General features: G+C 37.5%; 1 protein-coding gene across 3 annotated transcripts in view; it reads right to left on the bottom strand.

Moving 5' to 3' along the window:
• The window catches only part of LOC132909303 (GTP-binding protein RAD-like), an 84332-nt gene that overhangs the window by 6000 nt on the left and 51820 nt on the right, over window positions 1-26512 (bottom strand). For all 3 annotated transcript variants that reach the window (XM_060964064.1, XM_060964065.1, XM_060964066.1), the window contains 4 exons: window positions 12872-13086; window positions 5905-6068; window positions 1822-1913; window positions 563-755 (listed from right to left, as the gene is read on the bottom strand). In XM_060964064.1, the coding sequence (XP_060820047.1) occupies window positions 563-755; window positions 1822-1913; window positions 5905-6068; window positions 12872-13086 (664 nt within the window). The remainder of the gene's footprint in view (window positions 1-562; window positions 756-1821; window positions 1914-5904; window positions 6069-12871; window positions 13087-26512) is intronic.

The raw sequence follows: 26512 nt of genomic DNA, 5'->3' as shown, positions 1-26512 counted from the left end.
GAACTTATGGAACAGTTCTATGGGGAAACAGCGGCAAAGAGCAGGGGAAACAGCTGTCAATGGCTCGTGGTGACATCAGGAACGAAGATCGAACGGAAAGATGTAAAAATACCAACTGTCCAAGAGGAAATTAAGAGACGGAAGGAGACATAAGAAAAGAATTGCGCAATGTCCTGAGAAATCAGCCCCGCGGACATACAAAGAGTGGATTAAACAAGAACTGGAGGAGGAACATCCTGGCGTAGGAATCTCACGAGATGCTGTAAGACGACAACCCGAGAAAAGTCACCGATGTGATAATTTACAGCCAGAAGAATTTATCGAACGTGCGAGCAGGGCACATTCTAAAGGCAGATAACGAAAATAAAGAAAAAGAGAAAGTTGCAAATTTTGCGTAAGTATAATCGCGCAAAAATATGGCGAATAAACGCCAAGGAAAGCTTGGAGAGTAGCAAAGAAAGTTAAGCAGAAAGCGTAAGCCAGTATCGCACGTCCAACGAGTAAATAACCAAGTCCACCCCCATAGTTGTTACAAAGTTGGTTTCTTATTGCTCGTACGCACCAACGGATGGAACCTCCCGTTTCCTCTCGAGATCGACTTTGTTGCCAACGAGAATCACGCCACGACTAGCCATATAATCGCTCTTCCATAGATACATCAACGTATCTTCGGCTATTTTCAAGCTACGTCTGTCCACCACGGAGTAAACCACCACGTAAACGTCAGGATTGTACGTCGAGCAGAACGTTTCCACCTGGAACAAATAAAAGAAAGGAAGCTTCGTTAGTCGTTAGGATATTCTCGTGTCTTACTGGCTGCTACTCCCATAAGAAGAAGCAAGCGGATTATCACCTGCAAATGGATAAATATTCGATGTTATTCGAGTGAGAAAGAGATGGTAACTTTCCACTTTCGTATTTCTCTTTTGTGTATATTTAAAATTACGAAGACTCCACGTAAAGGATATCTAAAGATACGTGGCGACGTAAATAGACAACACGTAGCGCGATACAGAAGGATACAAGCATAAATAATGGCGAAGTATTTATAAAATTAAGTCCCGTTTCATGCGAAACGCGCGTATAGTCGGCAGCGGCGGGATAAAACAGAAATCCAGGGACGTATAAAAGATTAAACGAAATTTTCTTTCGAGGGACAAGAAAGTTCAATTTTATCAAGATTCTACTACACCCTTCACCTCTTGTTTCCTTTCTCTTTTCTTTTACAACTCGTAGCAAATTAGACGTACAATATAATCCCGCGTGTTTCCATCGAGATAAAGGTAATACGATGTCGAGTAGAAATAAGTCCGCCAATTTTAATAAGCAAGCTAAACCTTTAGCCGCAGAAATCCGAGCGTAGGGACGCTGTATGATAAATGCGGCCGAAGAAGATAAAAACAAGAAGAAATGGAAGAGAATAGAGACATAGCGAGAAGGGAGCGTACAGAGTGTTTGTATATATACAATTAAATAAATAAAGATGGGTAGAAGTTATATATATGTAGATATGTTGAAACGAGGAAATTATCAGATTTAGCAGAGTGCCTCTTCGTTTATTCGAACTGACGTTATCGGATCGTCGGATTTATCGAACGTGTTGTTTCTTAATTTCTGTTATTTGAGTTCAGCTGCCTTATACGCTTGCACTAATAAATGTTTTTGCCTTACGAGGGAAGCAACCCACTTGGTTCACTTCCTGAAATGTTATATGAAAAGTAATTCCGATTATACGAATGAATAAACAGCGAAGAAAGAGGTAGAATTAGTGGACCGTGTGGGATAAAGGGGGTTTTATCGTAATTGCGTAATTACGCTTACCGACATCTCCGCCGTGGGGTGATCTATGATTTCTAATTCTGTTTCTTGGCCATTGAGCATCACGGAAACACTTTTCTGTCCGTATTCCTCGTCTGAAACAAATCAAACCGTCAGTTGAAAATTATTCATTGCGATATCGTGTCGTGTTTCGCGTATTGCATAATTTGCATAATATTTTTGGTATTATATTTATATTTATATTTGGTATTATATTATATCCGACTAAATATAAAAATACGCGTAATACGTTAATTAGTTGCGACTTGTTTGAGAACTTTGAAAAGCGTGTACGTAAAATGTGTTGCGAAAGGTAAGCGACGACGAGTATACTCGTCGAGCACGGAGTACGCGTGGTTGTTATAATATAGAATTAAATTGTAACGAAATGATTGTTTTTATATTTTATTAGGGCTTGTCATAAGACAAAGTATTGTCGTTTCTTCGTGACGAGTATACTCGTCGAGCACGGAGTACGCGTGGTTGTTATAATATAGAATTAAGTTGTAACGAAATGATTGTTTTTATATTTTATTAGGGCTTGTCATAAGACAAAGTATTGTCGTTTCATTGTGACGAGTATACTCGTCGAGCACGAAGTACGCGTGGCTGTTATAATATAGAATTAAATTGTAACGAAATGATTGTTTCTATATTTTATTAGGGCTTGTCATAAGACAAAGTATTGTCGTTTCTTCGTGACGAGTATACTCGTCGAGCACGGAGTACGCGTGGCTGTTATAATATAGAAATAAGTTGTAATGAAATGATTGTTTCTATATTTTATTAGGGCTTGTCATAAGATAAAGTATTGTCGTGTCTTCGTGACGAGTATACTCGTCAAAAACAGCTAACCGATTAAATCAATGAAACCGAAATCTCCACGATTTTGGAATTTACGATTTTCATCTTCGAATATAATTTTTATGGAAATAAAATTTCTAATTTGACAACTGCTCGTTGCGTATGAGGAAGAAAGAAAAAAGAAAAACAACGGGGAGGAAGAACCGAAAACGGGAAATGTTTGCATGTGCACAGTTATTGATTCTACAATTTTGAAATTTCCTTTGTCCGTAGGTTTTGCATCGCTTTGTTCAATAATAACCAGACCCCGGGCTGGCTTTAATTAAAAATATTTCTGTCAAGCCGTTCGTTCATTTTTTCAACGGCAACTCTAAATATTCCACGATATTGAACATGTTAATTACGTGCACAGGTGAGCGGTTCAAGGGCAGCCGACGCGTTTACAAAAGTAACGCTTCCGGATTGGAAGTTAATTAAAATCGTGTAACAAACTGTGCAGTTGCTCGCGCGATTCTTTTCTGCGAAACTCGATTAAGCGTAACATTTGACACTTTAAACCCTGAAAGCGCGAATTTAGCGAAATCCCTTATTAAAATATGACATTCGATTAATATGATATTCCTATATTTGTTTCATTGGATGTAAACAAAGAAAAGAGAAAAAAAAGGGGAAAGACTTTATTTTTTGCAACGGACGAAATAGTCTCAAATACGTAATTAAAAAAAAATCGTTTCAAAACAAATAGCTAATTCTTTCCTGTTCCATAAAACGAAAATAAATACACGGAAAATTATGACCTTTCTCCTTTTTTTCTCTTTTTCTTTCATTTCAGAGTTAATCAGACGATTCGCTTTAAGTTGAAAAACGCGGCAATATTTTTTATTCTAAAAACAGAGTAGACAACAGAATCTAAAATTATCCAAATAATATTTGATTCCAGAATGTTTAGAAATTTAAATTTTGGAACAAGAGATGCACGGTCTAACGTTAAACGTCGTAAATAAAATCATAATAAGCTTAAAATATCACATTAAGATTACGTTTATTTATTTATTTATTCGTTGCACGGGAAAGAAATTCCCATTAGAATACAAACAGGAAGCGAATAATACGTAAAGAACACGTATGTAAAAAGAGAAGAAAATAGGGGAAGGAGAGACTGAAACAGAAGAAACTTGCCATTTACAAGACCTTGTACATTTGCATTTTAATAGAACGAATAGGACGTTAATTGTTGATCTCCTTTCTCGATTCATTCTTTTTAAATTACCGTTCAATCTTCGATTAAACTAATATAAAATAATAAATATCAGACATTAAAGAAATACCTGCGCGATTATTCTTCCGTTTATTATCAGTATTTTTGCATTTATTCCGTGAAAGTAGCTTTTCCTGCTTGATAACGAATTCATTCACGGTTTTGCAAATCGGGTCAGCAAATCCTGCGACGCAGTGAAAAGTGGGTTATATCTAACAAAGCGATTTGGTCGCTGTTGACAAAGGGCACAAAACATTTTGCAAATTCCAGGTCTTTCCTATATTTTCTCCTTTTCCGTTCTTTTGTTTCCAATTTCGATATCGGTTTAAATGGAACACAAATATTTTTGTAATCAAAGTATCGCAGAGTCACGCTCGTTCGCAAATCTTTTGCCCTAACGCGCGTCTTTCCTTTCCTTACGATTTTATTATTTTACTTTTAGCGATACACGTCGTTGGAAAATGTCGACTCAGGTTTTACACGAAGTTTCTAACTGCATCTAATTTACACGAAACTTTTGCCAAAGTTTTTCTGGAATTGATATCCATTGAAAGCACAGTCAAACTAAAAACTGTTTTTATTTACGTTTCTTTTATTTTCATTTGAAACAGCTACTCGCACACGCTATACGATCTTCCGGTATTTGGTTGACCTAAAAAAGAGGGTCATAAACATTTTTGAGACACAATCCAAAGGAAAATATTCTGTTCATTTCACGCGAAAGCAGGATGTATTTTAATATTTCTTTCAAATAATCTTCACGTTGTAAATATTAATCCCACTATAAACAGCGAATGTTTATTCAAATTCATATTTTTACAACTAAACTAAAAATTAGATAACCAAAAAAAAAAAAAAACATATATGGAAACCAAGCAGGAATTTGTTTCACTTATTAAATGTTATAATACCATACTTTAAATAATATTTTGTATATTTTTACACGCTAAATATGTTCCATGCATTTTTGCACTTCCAAAGGAGGATGTTCACAAAATGGTCATTTTCTGGGTCTGCTAGTGATCGAAAGTTCTTGCAGGCCACTTAAGAAGAGAAAGAAAAAACGTCATTACTATTTACCCCAAATACGATGGGAAACTCGAAAAAGAAAAACGAGAGATACCTTACACTCAATCCTAATTTTCCTCAAATTCTCACCCAGCCAAAAAATGACTATTCATCTAAATCAACGTAACAATCATTCGGGGATTCTGCTGATAAATCAATCGGAGCTTGAAATCGAGCAAATCCCAAGTATCATCGGGTTTCTGGTGCCCGAGAACAATAGCCAACAGTACGCTCGCTCAACCTGTATCCGTATAATACGTATGCGTCGAGTGTCACGAACGAATTGCACTCGGTGCAGAAATAGAATTAGCGTAAAACACTTTCGTTTGAAGTAACCACGGAGCGCGACGGATATCGGAATAATCAGAGATGTTATTAGCTGGAACACGTAAACAGATAGATAGGACTTTGCTGCATTGCGACCGACAGCTTCGACGTGTTCGGAATGAGCACTTTGAATGGCAAATCGCGCCAGCGTCCGATTTCATTGACTACGAAAAATATCGGATCGAGATACGACCTATCGACGACGGACTTCCATCGAAATAAAATTCCATTCTAAGTTAATTGAAAATATTTTGTTCGCGCGTCGCAAGCTCATTGAAAGTCGGTGGAAAATCGACGAACTTGTGGTTGATCGCTGTTCGCATCGGAATTCCTCGATGCTAAACTTTCAACGATTCGCCGGCTGAATTTCCAGTCATTTCGTAGATGGATCGGTACCTGAAGAAGACGAAGATAAAGTTTGACCGCTGCCACTTCGTTTTTATCTTCGCGCTCATTCGTTTCAACTTTCCCATCGCATCATCGCGGAGGTGTAAAAAGTGGCCATTTTTTGACACCCTCTTCCGTCGTAAATGAAATTTCCCCCACGAACGTTCGCAGTCTACTTTTACAAATAAAAATGCTGGTATTTCCGCAACTATGGAAAACAAGGGAACGCGACGTACACTCACCCAGGGAAGTGTCGTAGGCGCAAATATAGTCGCTGGTGGTGAACTGGGCGGTGAGGGCGGTTTTTCCAACCCCGGATGCACCCAGCATGCCGACCTTATAAGTGGCCACTCGTTCGTTGCTCGTGTCTTCCTCTGCTTCCATGCCTGAAAGCTGTGACGCCGAGCTGAAACATCGTAGATAGAAAGCGTGCGATGAATATGTGGCTGACTCTGAAACTCGTATCGATCGACGACATCAGAAAAACAGAGTTCATCGTCTTACTCGTCTGCATCGTCGTCGGTCTTTTTACGTTCAGCGTCGTTGCATTCTCGTCTGGGGAACGGAAGAAAGTTCACCGAACAGGAAGCACGGATTTTAGTTTCGTTGGCAGATTATTATTTGTTTGGTGTGAGTCTTCAAGGATTTTAAGATTTATTGCATAAATTTTGGAAACAAGCAGAGACTGTATAAGGTGTTCTACTGTCACTGTCCAGATAGTTTCGTGCGATCGATTTAGCTTGTGTTCTATTTTCGAATTTTCCGGTATTCGTAGAGCATACGATACGCGGTGTTCCTTGTGTTCCATTGAAAAATAATCTGAAGATTATCTTAATCTTTTTGCGTTACATCGATAAATTCATCGGTAAATTCTATCGCGATACACGCGATTCTTAAACGTTGAGCAAAGGATTCAGTGGAACGAGAATACGCTTAATCAGACGGTCTGCTTCGAACAAATCGCGTTCCACTTGCTACGATCTCTTACGAAGAATCTCACGTCTGACGATTTTAGTAGATTTTCCAAGCTATTAAAGGAAAGAAGAAACTCGCCGAAGAACGCTTAATTACATAAGTAAACGAATATAAACGTACACACGTGCAGTCATAACGAGGTATAAAAGCAAAAGCTAGTAGCCTCAGGTCGCTTTATCGCAGTCTGTTCTATTTCTGCAGGTATTATCATTCTACCGTTTTATCTTTCATTTTTATGATACTGAAACGACCTTCGTGAATATAACATGACGTCAGTTTAAGTCTCGACGATACACCAACAACGCATCGCACTTCTTCCCTTCTCTCCTGATTTCTCATACGTACGTTATAAATTACATTTTTCTTCGGATCTTTGTGAAATTGGCGAAGGAACACGGACGAAAAGATCTCACGACCATATCTTCGTTCGATAAGGTTTCGGTATTCCGTAAATCGATCGGTTTTCGTTATTTCCGAAAACTTGAGAATATTTTTAACCCATAAACGATATTAGATACACGCTTTCGTAAATATCCCGAAAATAATTATTTGCCAAGCGGAGATACGCGTCGGAAGAGCAAAAACAAAAGAGGAGATTTGAAATAATTAAAGCGTATATTTACAGGCACGGGATATAAGTTTCAGAGGCAAAAGTCAGTTTAAGTCTCGACGATACACCAACGACGCATCGCACTTCTTCCCTTCTCTCCTGATTTCTCATACGTACGTTATAAATTACATTTTTCTTCGGATCTTTGTGAAATTGGCGAAGAAACACGGACGAAAAAATCTCACGACCATATCTTCGTTCGATAAGGTTTCGGCATTCCGTAAATCGATCGGTTTTCGTTATTTCCGAAAACTTGAGAATATTTTTAACCCATAAACGATATTAGATACACGCTTTTGTAAATATCCCGAAAATAATTATTTGCCAAGCGGAGATACGCGTCGGAAGAGCAAAAACAAAAGAAGAGATTTGAAATAATTAAAGCGTATATTTACAGGCACGGGATATACGTTTCAGAGGCAAAATCGTTTAAAAGTTCGAAACATTTACGTTTGAATGGAAATTTGTCGAAATTTGGTCGAGTCTGCGTTTTTTTTTTATCCGGCCCAACATCAGCGGCAGATTCACCGTAATTTTCCGGTTTCGAGAGAACGCACTGCCAACAGGAAGCGCGCCTTGCGCTGCAAAGGGAAAAAGCCACCCCTATTTCTGACAAATACGAGGCTTTCCTGTCAGCTTGCACAATTCCCGGCGTGTCTTCCTTCGATTTTCTGTCACTCGTCCCATACCTCTCCTACCCTCATTTCCTGGACATTCTTCTATTTCTTTTTAGAAGCTAATACCCGCTGCAACGACGGCGCTATTTCCGACTGTTCTGCCGATTCGCTATCTTCTAATCGTATTAGAAGCAGTTTACTCGTGTCGCGTACGTAAGCGGAACGCGAGTGGTTGGAACAATTTTTGGAATATCACGTTCCAGGAAAAATATGTTTTACGGAAAAATTGCAGGCTACGTTCCACGAAAAGGGAAACGCGAAACTAAAATTGTTTGCACTTTTTTTTTAACAACTTGTTTCTTTCTGAAGTATCAGCGAAATATGAAAGTTGAAAACTGCCTGAAAATATACAGGGCGCGGTTCAACGTGCACGCGGCTATGGGCTGATTCTTTGCGAAGAAACAAGAAGAAAACTTGCAGTGGAATTCTTTCGTCCGAGGCATACTTTGTCGAGAAAAAGTATTCGGACGCGGCTAATTTCCGACTAAGTGGACGAAGATAAGTTTGTAGTATATTGCTAGTATATTGTTTTGCGCGCGGAAAATAAAATTTGTCTCTAAGACGTCCTGTTTCCGAGAAAAGAATGAATTTGAAAATTTAGCGTGCTCGTGTTTTCTTGAAAACCGAGCGTTAAACGAAAGAATCATATTCCACGCTTCTCGCTTATTCTCGCACGTACCACAACCTTCTTCTAATCGTTTACTCGCTCGGTAGCTGCAATCAAATTTACGTACATACAGCTACGTCCAATATTGGGTTGGCAATTAAGTGATTGCGGACTTTGTTGATATCATCTAATGGAAAAATCCGCAATCATTTAGTTGCCAACCCAATATATCGAACGAATTATCCAAAGTCAATTTTCGCGAAAACCGAGGACGAAAATATTCTGTTCCATATACTTTATTCTTATTTTCTCGTCAGGGTTCGCCTCGTGTCGCGTCCTGTCCCATCAGCAACGCGTACACCCGTTTACACCTCGCTGCGTTCAAGCGGTGGTCGACCGGCGTTGCTCGTAATTCTCGGCATTTTTTCCCGCGGAAGAGCACTTGCCGAGATTGCGTCTTGTTTCATCGGTCGTGCGACCGTCTCGCGACGCGGGTAACCTTTTGGGACTCGACGAACAGGCAGACACCGTCGCGGCGGAATTACAGCGGAGGAGCGCGAGAGACAGAGAAGCGCAAGAAAGGGCCTTTAATTCGTTTAAGTAGAGCCGTAACCGCGGAGAATCTTTCGGCCTCCGCTCGTCTCACCGACACCGCGCGTCGGCTGTAATTGCTCGACGGTAATTACGCGGTTGTTAATTGCTCGACGAGAGGAAGACGAGTGGCAGACGTCGAGAATCGAGGCCGAAATATCTCGCCACTGCAACGCTGGCGCTGGAAAGTTCAGTTAGTCCATTCTTACGAATCGACCCTGGCGAAATGAAAAGCTGTTCGTAGCGCTTTCGGACGCAAGCGATTTGCCGTCATTGTATGCAAATGGTATAATTAAAGGAGAAATTACGTCGGTGCTTGTAACGATATTACTCAAGTTTTGGAGAAAATGTGGTAATTAGACAGGGAAGTGCCTGTTTCGTATCTTATTAACATCTATCTTCCCAACAACTTGTATTCGCTTACTATCGAATCGTAAAACTGCGATACAATTTATGTTACATTTTATGTTTGTATTTTTATATAGTCCAACCTACGTGTAACTCGTTGATGAAAGGATAGCCGTTCTTGACGTTGTTCAAACGAAGAAAAGAAAGGAGAAGAAAGAGGATGAGTGGGTTATGGGTTGGGCTAGAACAGTGACTAGCAACGTGAAATAATTTTCAATGAATCTACCGATGTGCGAATTGTTTGCGCCGTGTCTTATCTGGCTGTTCGTCACGTACGTAGCGTGTACTAATAGTTAGAGTCAGCAGATACGTATACACGTTCGTCGCGCGTAATCTAACGATAACCACGCACGGGTTTACTTTGTCAGTTACAGATAGAAACACGTTTGACAATATACGATGATACATCTGTAAATAACAATAATTGGTACTAATGGAATTTACGATACGCTTAAAAGATCGCGCGAAATAAAAATTGGGTCGCGTTAGCGTCGAAGATGGTTAGCACGAACGGGTAAAATTTTGGGTGACTTTAGTTGGTTTCCGGCTAGTTTAATTTAAGCAATAAAAATCCAGTCACCCACGTGTACGCCAGAACGAATTGTAAATGAAAAGTGAATTTAATTAAAGGTTTTTGCGAATATCTAGGAAATGAAGATTGTGCGGCGGTTACACGTACAGCAGAATGTTTGTTCAGAAGATCGATCTAGACGATATATTCGAAGCTGGTTGAAATCGGTCAGGCGTACCGTATTCCGTACAACTATCGAAAATATTGTGCGGTGGAGAGAAAATATCGAAGCGAGAGAGAAGTCGGCCGTGCTTTAAGGATTACGTATTTTCTTAAGAAATGGCGCATGCCCAGGACTTATCAATCGACTTTCTTGCGAAAGTTTTACAACAGCGATGGTTCCCCAATGGCAATCGACGTATCGTAAGCCCGATATGTGTGTAATAGCACGAGGGGACAAGGACTTGGAATTTATGAGTTAGCTTTCTTGAACAAAGAACCGCGTACGACACAGAGAACAGCATTTCCGTGGACGTTTTGTAAGAGGAAATCTGTCCTGATTTTTTATTGCGTCTTTTATGCCTTTACCTACGCTCGGCGCTATTATTCAAGGGCATCTTCGAGGAAAGATAAATCCGAGGAAGCAGTACACGATATAGCGTGTCATTTAACTTGAGATAGTATGCACATTAGGGCAGGATATTATGCTATTTTGGACGTGATGTATGTTATCGTATTAGCAGGTTTTCACGTAGATCGACCTACTTGCTGTTGCTGCTATTCGTGACAAATGGCATTTCGTGTCGTAATATCGATAAGTAGATATAATAGTTTCAAGGGGATGGTAGTTTTTAGCGTAAACGCGGCTGCATACATACACATGCGTGACGGATGATCCACGTACAGTACAAATCGTGGTACAAGATTCATCTACAAGTCAAATTCATCTGACGTATAACGCAGTCTGTGCTATGCCACGTGTAAATGTCTACCGTGTAAATCTGACAGATTGGCGGAGGAATAATATTGAAACGGGACAAGAGCAGGGGGAGACTAAGTACTTTTGACAAACATGATACAATTATAAAAATAAGCTCGTGTATTTGATATCATTTACGCTGATAGATATCCTGTGTATTAATGAAAAATGTTACGTGTATATTTATACTCTGCGAAATTGCGTATTATAAAAAAATATTTGGAAATTTCATTAGTCGGCTGTCGCGATTATATCGATAAAACTTGAAACTAATCTGAAATTTTATATAGATATCTTCTGTATCTTGTACCTTGTATCTGTATATTTTTTCAGATTGGTTTTAAGTTTTACCAATATAATCGTGACAGCCAACCAATGAAATTCAAAAATATTTTTAGAAATAGAAATATACACATAAAGTTTTTCCCTGATAAGTGTTCAAAGAATTGACGCTTTTCCATAACAAGTGTTCAAAGAATACACACGTAACATTTTTCCATGATATGTGTTCAAAGAATATACGCATAACATTTTTCCATAGTAAATGTTCAAAGAATACACACGTAACATTTTTCCACGATATTTGTTCAAAGAATATACACATGACGTTTTTCCACGACAGGTGTTCAAGGAATATAAGCATAACATTTTCCCATATTAAATGTTCAAAGAATACACACAACATTTTTCTATGATATGTGTTCAAAGAATATTCATATAACGCTTTTCCACGATAGCTGTTCAAGGAATATAAGCATAACATTTTCCCATATTAAATGTTCAAAGAATACAAACGTGACATTTTTCCATGATATGTGTTCGAAAAATATACACATAACATTTTTCCACGACAAGTGTTCAAGGAATATACGCATAACATTTTCCCATATTAAATGTTCAAAGAATACACACGACATTTTTCTATGATATATGTTCAAAGAATATTCATATAACGCTTTTCCACGATAGCTGTTCAAGGAATATAAGCATAACATTTTCCCATATTAAATGTTCAAAGAATGCAAACGTGACATTTTTCCATGATATGTGTTCGAAAAATATACACATAACATTTTTCCACGACAAGTGTTCAAGGAATATACGCATAACATTTTCCCATATTAAATGTTCAAAGAATACACACGACATTTTTCTATGATATGTGTTCAAAGAATATTCATATAACGCTTTTCCACGATAGCTGTTCAAGGAATATAAGCATAACATTTTCCCATATTAAATGTTCAAAGAATGCAAACGTGACATTTTTCCATGATATGTGTTCGAAAAATATACACATAACATTTTTCCATAGTAAATGTTCAAAGAATACACATCTAACATTTTTCCATGATATGTGTTCAAAGAATATACATATAACGCTTTTCCACGATAGCTGTTCAAGGAATATAAGCGTAACATTTTCGCGTATTAAATGTTCAAAGAATACACACGTAACATTTTTCCATGATATGTGTTCAAAGAATATACACATGACGCTTTTCCACGACAGGTGTTCAAGCAATATACGCATAACATTTTCCCATAGTAAGTGTTGGAAGAATATACACGTAACGTTCTCCCACTATATATAGCATCGCGTGACGACGTACAAAAGAGAGAGGAACGTTGTCCTTACCCCTGTGCAATGTTCCAACAGCTTTACACAGTGGTAAGTGTTACGTATAGGTTTCCTTTGTTTCAACAAAAGTCTCGACATTCTATGCCTAATGTGTGTCTAGCTCTTGTCGCGCGTTTTAACCGTTTGTTATAGTCGCTGTTATAGTCGAACAACGTTCCATGTATAATGGATATGCGCGACATGTGCTTTATACACTGATTTATTCTCACCTCAATAACCTGGCCTCCCTGGTGCTGCTGCAGCTAGTGCCAGAGGATGTGACGCTGTTGATACTCTTGCTACGTCGGCTCTTCAGCGAATCGCCGAGGTTATAGACCCCATTCGCTGTTATGGAAAACGACCTGAGCCTGTAATATTCCACTCCATCTTCTTCTCCCTCATCGGCCCCGCTGGCGCCACCGCGTTTCGTTTCAGCGAGCATCGGCTGCAACCAAACGAAACAATCCTCTTAATTGATGTGCTTCTCTTTCGAGGACCCTTCGACAAACTCTCTATACGTTCTTCGATCCGTCGCAATTTGATTTGGAACGGCTGAGGAAACGACGGATTATAAGAAAGATATAATCGAGAAGGGTCGATGTTAAGAAATAACGAATAAGTGAAAACGTCTCAAGTCTAATTTAAATTACTAAAAATAGAGAATCAGGATATTACTTCTCTAAACAGTAACGTTTCATTGCCTTTATCGTCACTCACACTTATCCACGTATTTTTCTTCCTCACCGTAGTTACACGAATCTATTTGTTTCAATTACTGTAAATACGAATTACCTTGATTTAAACATAGAACAGCTTAACTATAATACATGTCACACACTGGCAGTTCGAACGTCGAGGACGATCATTACAGGCAATTCGGATACAGGTACACATTGCGCTGCGCTGAAAATTGCCAGCCAAACTAATATCGAAGAACCGATTGCAAAGGCAAAGTGAATTAATGACAGAGGATGGTTCACTATCTGCGTGTTTTGTTTCGTCAAACAATGAATTCGATCGGAACGTGAGGATAGTTGCAATGAGATTCTGTCGACCTGTTTGCGTGGGCGGTTGTCGGAGCACGTCTTCGAACTTTTGTCAATAGAATAGGAAATGTTTTCCTCTGTTCATCATTTTCATGCAGCAAACGGACGCTTCTGCGTAGGAACGAAACGATTAATGAGCTTCTTTTTTTTGCAAATTTCACGGTCAACCTTTTTACTTCCTTTTTGTTTACGTAAAGATGAAATACCAAATATATAGTTATATTTAGATATTTATAAATATTCGAACGAATTCTAGGATATACCGAAATTAATAAAATTCTACGAAACATTTGAAAGCTATTTTACGTGACAAGACTAGTACTTGCTGCTTCGTTCGTATTACAAACTTTTTATTCGAACGAATCGCAGAATGTATCAGTATCGGTAAATATTCTATGGAATTTTTCGAAACTACCTCGTCTGACGAAATTAAAATTTTCAGGTTCCATCGACGGTATGAAAGATCTTTAATCAAACGAATTATGGGATAGGTAAAATTCAATAAAATTTAAAAGATAATAGCTTGTAGGCTGCTCTGTCGACGTACCTACGATTTTTTATTTAAACGGATAATATAAAAAATACCAGAACAATTCTGCGAGATTTTATTAAAATGCTTTATCCCTTTGTAGTAGCAGCTGCACTAGCCAGTTGTGTTTCGAACTGTCTATAAATTTCCATGCAATCGCATTACAGAATATTCGTAAAATCTCGTAAAAATATTTCATATGGGAAAAGTAACAATTATGTCAGCCTTCCTCGTACCGTTATACAAATTTCCTCTCAAATAATCAACGAAATGTTCATTAAAAATATTAATATTACATATTTGGATAAAGAATTCGAAATAAATTGAAATTAAACGAATACTCCACGAGCTTTCAACCAGTTCAGAATATTTCGTAAAAAGTAATAAATTGAAATAAAAATTCCACAATTTCTCCGAAGTATGTGACAAACTCCTAAATACAACAAAATAAATCTTATATAAAGAAACGTAAATATTAGGTCGTCCGTAAAGTTTCTTTCGTTTTATAAGGAAATAATGGATGCACATTTTATATAATTTATCGAATTATCCATTTTGTTTTATTAAAATCTCTTTAAAAAGAAAGAGTAAAAGTAAGACACTTTTCGGGCAACTTAATAAAATTACAAAGAAAGAATACGAATGAAAAGGTACAGGAACAAGAAATACCTTTTCCCAAAATATCCTACGCGACAAAAGCGATCGTTCGTAGGCTTCGATTCGATCATAAACTGAATACTCGCATAATCAACGACAATACCCGGTGACCGTTTTCCGAGAAACGGCGAGACTGCGACAAATTGCAGTTAACAACTCAAACAGTATACGCGTACAGGTAGCAGCTACGATTCAGCATTGATTGTACCGCTAAAACAACGTTTGCCAACCAAGAATAGGTTCTCGTTAACTCCGTACCGTGCGAATTGTTTTCTCAGAAGTTGTTACATCAAACAGTTTCACAGATTCACGGATAGAGACTGTTCTGAGCCGTGTTTCCCCTGTCACGATTAGCATGATTGAATTCGATCGGAACAGCCGGCAAACGAGATTACCTACGGGTCCTTTGTTGAGAAAGAAACTAGTAGAGTAGAATCAGATTTGAAATAACACGACGGTTCGCAGGGTCGAAAGAAGATTGCTGCTTTTCATGCGAATGGAGAGTGGGGCTTTCAGATGTTCTCACTTAAGTCAGCTTGCTCACGATGAGAGGATATACTGCATGTACATAGTACGGTTCGTGTTATTCGAGCCGAGAAGGCTTTATAGGATAAAGTGCATTGTGTTATATCTCTAAGAAATGTCAATGATATTCCGGGAATTAAAATTTGTTGGTAAAGCGAATGGTAAATTGTTCGAATACGAATGGAAACGTGAAATTTACGTGATTTTTTTCAAGTAAAAGTAGCTGTATTTTTAGGTTTGAATGGAAGAAAATGGGCTGATTATGTGGTAGCTAGTGAAATTTATTTATTTAAGGAAGATTTCTGCGTGGCGTTACAACGAAGTAGAACGAACGCAGTTAAAGAGAGACGCGACATAAGGAAAAATAGCGTTTTAATAAAGGGGCATGTTCAGATACCGAAATATTTTATGTTCGAATAAAAGATGATGGAATAAAAGTTGGCGCAATAAAAGTTTTATCGTGTGCAAAGCGATGTTTGCGAGGAAAGACGACGTGACGTTATAAGCTCGATATTGAAATAAATATGACGGTGGATAATTAAAGTATCTTTTTGTTACTTGAAATGTACATCTTTCTACGTAATATCTCGATATGTAAACGTTTCTTTTACAAATGTTCAAATTTGGCGAATTTATTATCTCTTGACAAATAACGACTTTGTTTGTTACTTATAGTTAATTGCAAGCAACAGCGATTAAATTAAACTAAGATCTACTTTAAATTTCGATAAATGTAGAGAACAAATGTTTGGTAAATCGAGAAACGTGGAATCAAATGGAAATAATTCTATTCTACATTTTAAATGACGATATTTTCCCTTTTTATCTCGTCATGACGTTACCTCTGAGTTTCGTTAAAATCATTGTTTAAACTTTGTTGTTCGCTGTGTATCAATTGTAATATTTTTCATGTTTTAATCCCTCTGCATCGGAAAGGGATTTCGAAAGAATATCCGAAACTTTTTCACATCGAGGTTCCACGTATTTTTAATATGTCCAGATATAACATTATAGGGATGAAAATCCTTCAAACTTGCACCTTTGTTTAAAAACGCGTAACTTTAATTTTTTGCAGTTTTTTAAATGCATGAAATTTAATAAAAACGAAGGACAAAGCTTGTAAACTTTACTTATATCATATAGTTACATCTTTTGTGTATCAGAATTTTATTAATAGCAGTCGCTTTTTCTCATTTACACGCTGCTTATCGCATTGCTCATTAAACGCCAATAAGAAATTTCAAAAAGTTTGACACACCAGCGTTTCAAATATTTTAATAAATAATTCAAGTTGTTTAATAAATATCTGTCATTAGAGTAACGTTAAAATTATTTGCCTTAGTTAAGCAGACAATTGGAAATCACAAAGGAAACAGCGTGTTTAACAAAAGGCGTGATAGAATTTTCCAAAAATGAGAATCCAGTTGCGTAACAGATTTTTTTTTTAATACAACGAAATGTATCTATTCTTCGTCGAAAATTATTTTATCGATCCGAGTTATTCGCTTGATATACATTTTCTGAACTTTTGTTAACTTCGATTATTGCTTGTTAGATAATAACATTTCCAATAAGTGGAAGTAATTTACTTAATTAAATCATGGCTAATAATTGATCGTCAACTTTGGAAACGAATATACTGAAAATTAAACATCTTCGAATACTTATTCGTTCCATTTATAGAGCAAATGATAAAACAGAAGTCGAGCATAGTTAGCTAGAGTGGTTAATGCTAGGAATAAAAATAGACAGGTTTGTTCGTCATAAGAAAAAAATATCCCTTTTTCGCTCTGACTACACGTGGCAAAATGGATATTCGCAAGAACCGGTGGAATTTGACTGACAAAGCTTTGACGGACGACTTTGCTTTATCCAATATGCAGAATATTGCGTGAATACAGAACCGTATTTTCAGTACTCTGGAATATTTAACTGGTGGAAATTTCATGAAAATAATACCTGCAACGTAACACATATCCTCGATAATCAAGTGATTTATGTCGATTAAACGACAAGCCAGTAAAAATAATTTCGCAAATAGAAATAAATCGATTACATTCAAGTGGTTTTATTTTATCTTTTCAACATATATATTATACCATACGTTATACCTCGTAAGACTTCTGTTACCACTATTGAGATATGTATAATTTTGTGTACTAGATTAGATTGGCCGCGTAGTAGTGATACACGTACGTGAATATGAATGTATGGAAGCATGTGTGTGCACAGCGTCTCGCAAAACAGATGAATGTAATTGTTTCGTTGGCAGTGTGATATGGAAGATGGTGAGACAAAGAGAGCGCTGAGACGCGTGCAAAAGTATATCGACGAAGATCCTGGGAATCGTTTATTAAATAAATCTAAAACTATTTTAATATGAATTCTAAATGTAACCTTAGAGTTTCTTTACCTTTATTTCGGCGATTAAGATGCACGATTCTCAACAACCAATTTTATTCGCACTATCGTTGTATTTTGTAACTTTTAAGTGTATGATATACCTTGAAACAATTTCCAGGATGCAATGCTGTTTTTCTTTCGCACGTTTCGTAAAAAAGGTGGGTCTCGAAAAACAGACGAATGTAACTGTTTCATTGGCACTGTGATATGGAAGATGGCGAGACAGAGCGCTGAGACGTGTGCAAAAGTATATCGACGAAGATCCTGGGAATCGTTTATTAAATAAATCTAAAATTATTTTAATATGAATTCTAAATGTAACCTTAGTGTTTCTTTACATTTATTTCGGCGATTAAGATCCACGATTCTCAACAACCACGAAGAAAGAAATATCCGCAGAAAGTAACTTTCAGATTTCTCATTTATCGAAGAGAATCCTTAAATTACCTTCAAAGTTGTAGAGCCTCGATTATCGATGAAAAAACTAAAGAATATGTGATAAAAAATAACACGAAATCGAGGAAAGCGACCGTGTTACGTTTCTCTTTACTCTCTTTCGCCTAACTTTCGTTCTGCACCGTACGAAATAGCGGTGTGTTTGGCGAACCGATGGTTTTCCTTCAAAGAGATACGAAATCAACATTCTACCTCGTAATACGAGATTTCTTTCGCATATAATGCGAAGCTGTTCCGTAGGAATCACACGATCGATACCTGAAATCGGCCTGAGCGAGTCTGATTTGATTGGAAAATTCTATTTCTGCGCGCGGATCGAGTTATTTAATAACTTCGTTTCCACGCTTCGGCCGTAAAACCGTTTTCTCATTTCGCGTAGGTTAATTTTGCGGCACGTGCGCTTTATTCGCGCTTCGGCGAAAGAACCGTGCCGAGTTTCAAATAAAAGCCCATTGAAATGATAGCGCATTGTGCGACGAATTTACGCTCACGCTCCTTTTCAGTGTGCGCATCGATCGCGACAGGGTTAACGAAACTCCGCTGCGAAATGTTAACTTTTTCCGCCGGCTCTTGAAATTTTTATCGCTTCGCGTCGACTCGGCCACACTCCACCTCGAGTGCCGTACAATGGTATCGCATGCAAACTGTTATTCTAAACCTACGCTATAAGTTTTAGGAATTAACGGTGTTTTAAATGCAAAGCTTAGGAAAATAAATTTGTTTTACATTTTCTTCGAAAATACGATCGTAAAAATATGCTCGCTCTACGCTACGCCTCAACTTCTAACATTAATCGAGTTATTCCGTGTGTAAAAGATTTATATTTTCCTTCTTAACACTTTGACTGTCACGTTGGTCATATTTGACCGGCCACGGTTTCTCCTGTGACACCACGGTGGTCGTTGGTGACCGGAGCTTCTTACAATTGTAAAAATTGAATGAAAATCGACAGTTAGGGCATTTTGAATATAACCGATAAATAGGAGATACTTTGAAGTAAAAAGTGCCCCATTGAACGATTAAACATTTTTATTAGAACATCGATAAAAAAAATGAGAACAAATCTTGCGTCTAACGGTACACTGTGTTTGCGTCCATATCTTTGAGGGGTAATCTACGAATATTATTATAAACACAGCTTAGAAAATAATCGTAAACGCTGCTTTACAATCGTATAATTGAAGTTACGAGCGTGAACATACCTTACTATTATATATAGAACGAGCAAATACCGTTTACTAATATCTTCTACACGTTTCAACGATACATTCTGCACGTTTTGCTTACGAAGAAACAACGAACGCGAATGGTTTGTTGAAATAAACGAAGCCTCGTTGCAATATGTCGCTATCGACTGTTACCAAGGTGCCACGGTGGTCACCCGCGACCACCAATGAGATAAACGGTGCATCGGGGAAGAATGTTATCTTACATCGTCAATTTATTATTATTTTGCCATTATATGCTTTGAATAATAAAAATACTCCCGTGGCGTCCTCAGCGAAACGTGCGATTTCGGCGTAGCAGCCAAAGTGTTAACACTAACTTGTCCAACTTACTTGTCCAATTGGCTTGGAATTTCGTGCGCACCTTCGACGCACGTATCGCTGTAGTCTGCAGCAGCGCGAGTTTATTACTTTTCTTCTTTTTCTTATTTTCTTCAGCCATGGAAAGTCAAAGAAGCAGAAAAAAGGAGAAAGAACTTCATAATCGAACCGCGTGGTGCCTCGTTTCTTCGTCGAATTCCATCGTTCTTTAAATCGACCTTTTCCTTTCGTTCTGGCACCTGCTATCGTCAAACTCATCCCGATTAAGAATCTCCTTGAGTTTTTTCATTTTAGATAAGTAGAATGGGTACCATCAGACGAGGCTTGTTCGTCTATCGCGTAGAAGGGTCGTGCCATCGATTTCTATTTTTCCTCGACGAATGAAAATGACAAATGTTATTAAAATACGTCGTTTCTCGTTGCTCGACGTTTCAACGACAAGAGAAAATACATTTTACCGTACGGTTTCGTAGACGTATATCGTCGCGTTCGATACAGTGCGCCAATGATAGCGGTAATGGCAATAACATAGATCGATGTATTTTTATGTTTTCATATTTTCATACTTCATCTTGCTGAATCTAAAGTACGTAATATCTTGGTCGTATAAAATAAGTTTGATTGTTTCGTGGAAAATTCAACATCCTTGTCTCGCAATTTATTTACCATTTTCTTTTTCCTTACTATTTTAATACTACTAAGATTTTCGATACTTATACTATGCTTGACTTTATCAATTACAGTTCCTGTCAGACGCAAAACTTTCCCGCATCTCGCCGTTACATTTTCCAAGAATATCAGTTTAGAATCTTTAACTTAGGAATACGTTTTTGGGAAACAACGTGGTAAAAGGAACAATCAAATCGCACGAGTTAACGATATTTTTATATTATCGATATTATATATTTTCTTTTAACTGTTTCTACGTATATATTTTGACAGCTTTTAAATATTGTAAAAGCTTTTATAAATCTTGCTAATACTTTGACTAACTAAATCCATTTTATAACAATTTTATTGGTTAAAGATCTTTATAAATTACAAACTGTTTCTTAACATATTGGCAGCTGTCGACGTAGTTCTACATTATCCTAAAATCGATAACTGGTTACCGCTAACGTACATTCTACGTCATTTAAAAATTCATAGCTGGTTGGATTTTATAATGGAAGCTTTTACCTATTTGATTTGTCGAGTTTGAGCTTTTCGAAAGAGAATATCAAATTAGAAAATATTAGTTTAGAAATTAATAATCGATCGTTTGTTTCTATATCGAACACGGTACACTTTCGTTACTCTTTAAGATTTCACTAAAATTATTTTACAACAATTTTTCATTTCTTCAATTTGCATTTCCAACGTAGAGATTTCTATTAACCAGTTAGCTGTTGCGACCAGTTTGGAAACTTTGAAAAGCGTGTACCTAAAATGTATGAGAAAAAGTAAGCGGCGACGAGTATACTCGTCAAACGCACAGTATGTGTGGCTCTTACAGCATAAAATCAAGTCGTAACGAAACGACTGTTTTATTTTTAAATTCTATTACCGACAGGCCTCCTCGTAGCACAAAATATTGCCATTTCTTCGTGACGAGTATACTCGTCAAACGCACAGTATGCGTGGCTCTTACAGCATAGAATTAAGTCGTAACGAAACGACTGTTTTATTTTTAAATTCTATTACCGACAGGCCTCCTCGTAACACAAAATATTGCCATTTCTTCGTGACGAGTATACTCGTCAAACGCACAATATACGTGGCTCTTACAGCATAGAATTAAGTCGTAACGAAACGACTGTTTTATTTTTAAATTCTATTACCGACAGGCCTCCTCGTAGCACAAAATATTGCCATTTCTTCGTGACGAATATACTCGTCAAACGCACAATATACGTGGCTCTTACAGCATAGAATTAAGTCTTAACGAAACGACTGTTTTATTTTTAAATTCTATTACCGACAGGCCTCCTCGTAGCACAAAATATTGCCATTTCTTCGTGACGAATATACTCGTCAAACGCACAATATACGTGGCTCTTACAGCATAGAATTAAGTCTTAACGAAACGACTGTTTTATTTTTAAATTCTATTACCGACAGGCCTCCTCGTAGCACAAAATATTGCCATTTCTTCGTGACGAATATACTCGTCAAACGCACAATATACGTGGCTCTTACAGCATAGAATTAAGTCGTAACGAAACGACTGTTTTATTTTTAAATTCTATTACCGACAGGCCTCCTCGTAGCACAAAATATTTCCATTTCTTCGTGACGAGTATACTCGTTAAAAACAGATCACTGGTTAATATGAAACGGCGAGTGCTTACAAGGATAATGCGTTCATTTATTCATTTTAATGCTACAATCCTTTATGCTAGTTTTATATCTATATCAATAAAATTTTTAGAAATTTTTGAAAATTGTAATATTCCACCTAAAATGGTCGTAGAATTGTTAAGACTTATACTAGTCGTAACTATATAAACGTTAATCGCGTTAAAGTCATCGGGCTTTTTCGTCAAGTGTATCACCCTATTTATTTATTTACAATTTATTCGCAATAAAAAGTAAGGAAAAGATTTAAGGTATCGTCGAGTGATATTTAGTCAGCGTAATTCTCGGCCTCGATTATATCAACGCTTTAAATATCAGGTTACTGAATAACGAATAAACGATGTACTATGTGAGAGACTTAGGAAGAGAGATTAGGGTCAAAGTGAATCCTCGAACACTGATGCGCTCATTACGGGAATTAAGGTGTATTGTTGCAAACCGATGTCTCGCGTTTTAGCCTAATTTCTTGTAACGCGTAGAACTCAAATATTCCGTGTGACATTTAGTCGACATCGAACTTCCTCCCTAATGGTTTCATTCTCGAAGCACCTTCAGTTCGAAAGGAATCTGTTTCGTCGAATAATAAAAATCGTATTAACCCTTTGCACTGCTATGTCGAGTGTAGGTAGACATCAGTTTTTATCTCAGGAGCTCCTTTGTCGAGTCCCACTCGACATTCTTTCCTTTTCACCTTCTTTTGTGAAACGTGCGAAAGAAAAGCAGGACTGCATCCTGGAAATTGTTTCCAGATATATCTAAAAATTACAAGATACAACAATGGTGTGAATAAAACTGATATTTAAGTGAATTTGTTTCTTCTTTTATTTATTTAAATTGTCTTACTTTTTGGTTAAAGTAAATTTCAAATAAAACGCTTGAAAGCATTGGGAGCTGCTGGTAACGAAATTGAAATAAAATTCCGAATGCAAAGGGTTAATAATAAATTGTACATTAACCAGAAACATACTTTATTTACTTAAACGCTATCGAAATCCCAAGAATCTACGATTAGGTTCTTTCTAATAAAGAAACAGTCATTCAGAAAGAGACATCTCTCTGACATCGCAATACACAAGAAAAAAAGTTGAAGAAAAGTAAAAAATTGTCGAAATTGCCTTTCTAATAAGCTTCAGTTTAGCCTGGTATCACACGTTTATGCTACTCAGCTTCTCAAAAATATTCCACTACTATACATTCGATGCGATCCATCGATTGCAGAGATCTTGAAGAGATTCAGCAGTATCAGCTCGCGCCACCGTCGAAAACAATTTACCTAACGCGAATCTGTCGTAAAAAGATCCACAGACTTTGCTCGCTTGTCGACGAGTTTGCTCTTTTATCGGTCGAGGCGTAGATCCTTCTAAGCCGTTGGCTCTCGAACTTTCTCGGCTAACACGCGTCAAACTCAACACGATCAGCAAAGAAGGAACAAAAGTGTCAGACATTGGGACAACATCGCCAACTGGCAACCTCGGCTTTCGTTTCGACAACGGTACCGCTATATCGCTCTACGCTTTCTCGTTCTAGTTTCTCGTCGGATTTACGAGATTCGCAGACGTGAAGCTTCACGCGATCTGCACGAGAAATCCATTGGACATCGAAAGAGTAGTTAGACCGAGTAATGTCGACTCAATTCACGGATAGACTCGCTCCTCCTCGACGTTTCGAAAAATCCTAGCTGATGGATTTTCGCGTAATCCTTCTCTCCTGGCGCTCTGCCTGTCCTGCAGGACCCGGATTTCCTCCTACTCGCGCGGCTAATCGGCCAAATTGCTGGCAAAGGAGGGAGACGTTGGCGAATTGGTAAGTTCCGTGTTATTGAGTTACACGGATGATCTATTGTTAATTCTGGTTGGTTAATTCTGATATAGATAATTCTTATGGTATTTTATCGTCGCTTAGTGTCCTAATTCGAACTCGCAAGATTGGTAACAAAATTCTTAACACTTTGAAGTGTGCTCGGTCTTTCGAATTAGTCCGTTTAGTGTTATAGTTTTTAATACAGTCGGTTAGTCGACTGTAGTAAAACTTCGTCAATTTTTTCCTATCGCTCCATGCAGGACTAGGTAACTCCAACTCAGGTAACTCCAAAGTGCTGAGGATTCTGTCATTACCATCTAATGACAAAACCAGCAATCACTTACTTGCCAACCCAATGGTTGGTTAATTCTGATCGCATTTTATCGCCGTTTACTGTCCTAATTCGAGCTCGCAAGATTAATAACAAAATTCTTAATATTGTCGAGCTAGTTTGTGGCACAGTTTACTCGTAATTAGCGCCACGAGATGAATCAGTTTCCTATTATAATTAGCCGCAAGCCGGAAAAAACGAAATTGATAGCTACACCCCTTTACACCTGCTCACAGGCTCGTCTTCTGGGTGTTATTGACACTGTCGCTCCCATCGTGCCGCCGTACAATGATTACCATCTAATGACAAAACCCACAATCGCTTGCCAACCCAATGGTTGGTTAATTCTGATCGCATGTTATCGCCGTTTACTGTCCTAATTCGAGCTCGCAAGATTAATAACAAAATTCTTAATACTTTGAAGTGTGCTCGGTCTTTCGAATTAGTTCCTTTAGTATTACAGGTTTTAATACAATCAACCGTAATTAATTGATCGTAGTAAAAATTCGTCAACTTTGTCCTAACGCTATACACAGAACTAACTTAGGTAATTTCGATTTTGTTAAAATAGACTTTGTTCGGCTGCGAGCGACGTTGCAGAGATCGTCGTTTTTCTTTTACGAATCCGTAACCATCTTTAAGGCAACTATAGTATTTGTCTCAGATAAAATCGCAGGAATCGTCACTTGTATTTAGTGCTCGTTCCTTCTTATTTTTATTTATGTGCTCGTGTATCCTATAGTTAAAATACGTAAATAAATAAATATTCAATTAACATATAAGAATCATTACAGTCTACATACACAGAATATAATTATTCATTTTTATAAAATATCTTCTAGCAGAGACGATGAATCTTATTTCCAAGAAATGAAATTTTCCGGCGTGAAAATTTCCGTAGTTTAATCACGATGACATTCGTTTATTAAACGTAATAAAACTCCAGTGAGCTGTTCATTAGCATAGTTTGAACATTAAATCGATAAATTTATGAAACAATTTATCGGTTTCAAGGTTTATATAATTAATTATCATATAGTATTAAAATATAAAATTGAGGATGCGATTAACGGCGATATTACGAGGTTGCGTTTAATCGATAGGAAGTTTTTTAATACATTTCCAAGATGTAATTATCGAGCTATTTAATCAGATCCAATTAAGCGTCCTCCTTTTTCGTTGGAAATTTCGAAGTAATTCCGCGTATAATTTAACGCGACTGAATTTCATTCATTCGTTTGAAATTCATTTATCGTTCACACATTTATTCTTCTTTCGTCTGTAATGTTCTCCACGATCGCACTTGTAACCAACATCGTTCTAACTTTGTAAATATCGCACATTTACAAATGTCGAAGTGATCGCCACTTCTAAGAAAACTCTACATCTGGTCTTCGGTTTTCTCAAGCGCATAGACAAAAGAATGCGTCGATGACAGACCATACGCGGTACACGTGCGACGTTGGCTTCAGGGTTCTCTTAGTCTCAGGGTAACATTGCTAGTGTCACGTCGGAGACACAAAAGATCGCGGAATTAACGGATCGCCGGTGATCTCCTCGCGTCGCGGTTCGAACGAAATGATTCTTTCACAGATAGGGTGAAGAAAATAGAACTTCGTACGCGACAATGAGATTTATTGCAGAAATCTGACAGAGTGACGGTTACAACAGCGTGGTTCGGAATGTTAAGACAGACTACCTCGAGATGCTACGATGGACTGACTTAGCGCTAGTTTAGGAAGGTCCTTCTACCGAGAGTCTAGTCCCTTTGGAGGGGGCCCTTTTAGTTATTGTTTCAACAGACGTGGTATGCGGGGTGTTCGGTCTATCCGGTTACTGAGCGGATGGTCCTCTTAAGTGTGTGACACTAGCGTGCGGATCTGGACCAGCTTACATTGTATTCCACACTTTGTACTTTCATAAAAGATATAACTTAGAAAACACGAAGCTGGCACCCCGCTGGGGGTAGCCACCCACATGCTATATTTATTTTATTTTATTTTTTTTTATTTACCAATGAGATATAACACTTTACCAAATGTCCTTCAGGACAAATTGTAAAAACCAAAATAAAATAAAAAAAAACTTTGTACTTTAATATTTACAATATATATATTTACAATACCTTACAATTTACCCATGCGTTTTCTTAATTCCACATACATCGAATAACCTTAACAACAAAATAAACGAATATGAATAACATCGTAGCAAACTTAGATCTTGCTACGTAACGTGTC

This window comes from Bombus pascuorum, chromosome 7 (genome assembly GCF_905332965.1).
Source record: "Bombus pascuorum chromosome 7, iyBomPasc1.1, whole genome shotgun sequence".
NCBI classification, from domain to species: Eukaryota; Metazoa; Arthropoda; class Insecta; order Hymenoptera; family Apidae; genus Bombus; species Bombus pascuorum.
Note: the sequence above shows the minus strand (reverse complement) of the source record. Positions and strands in the feature narration are given on the sequence as shown.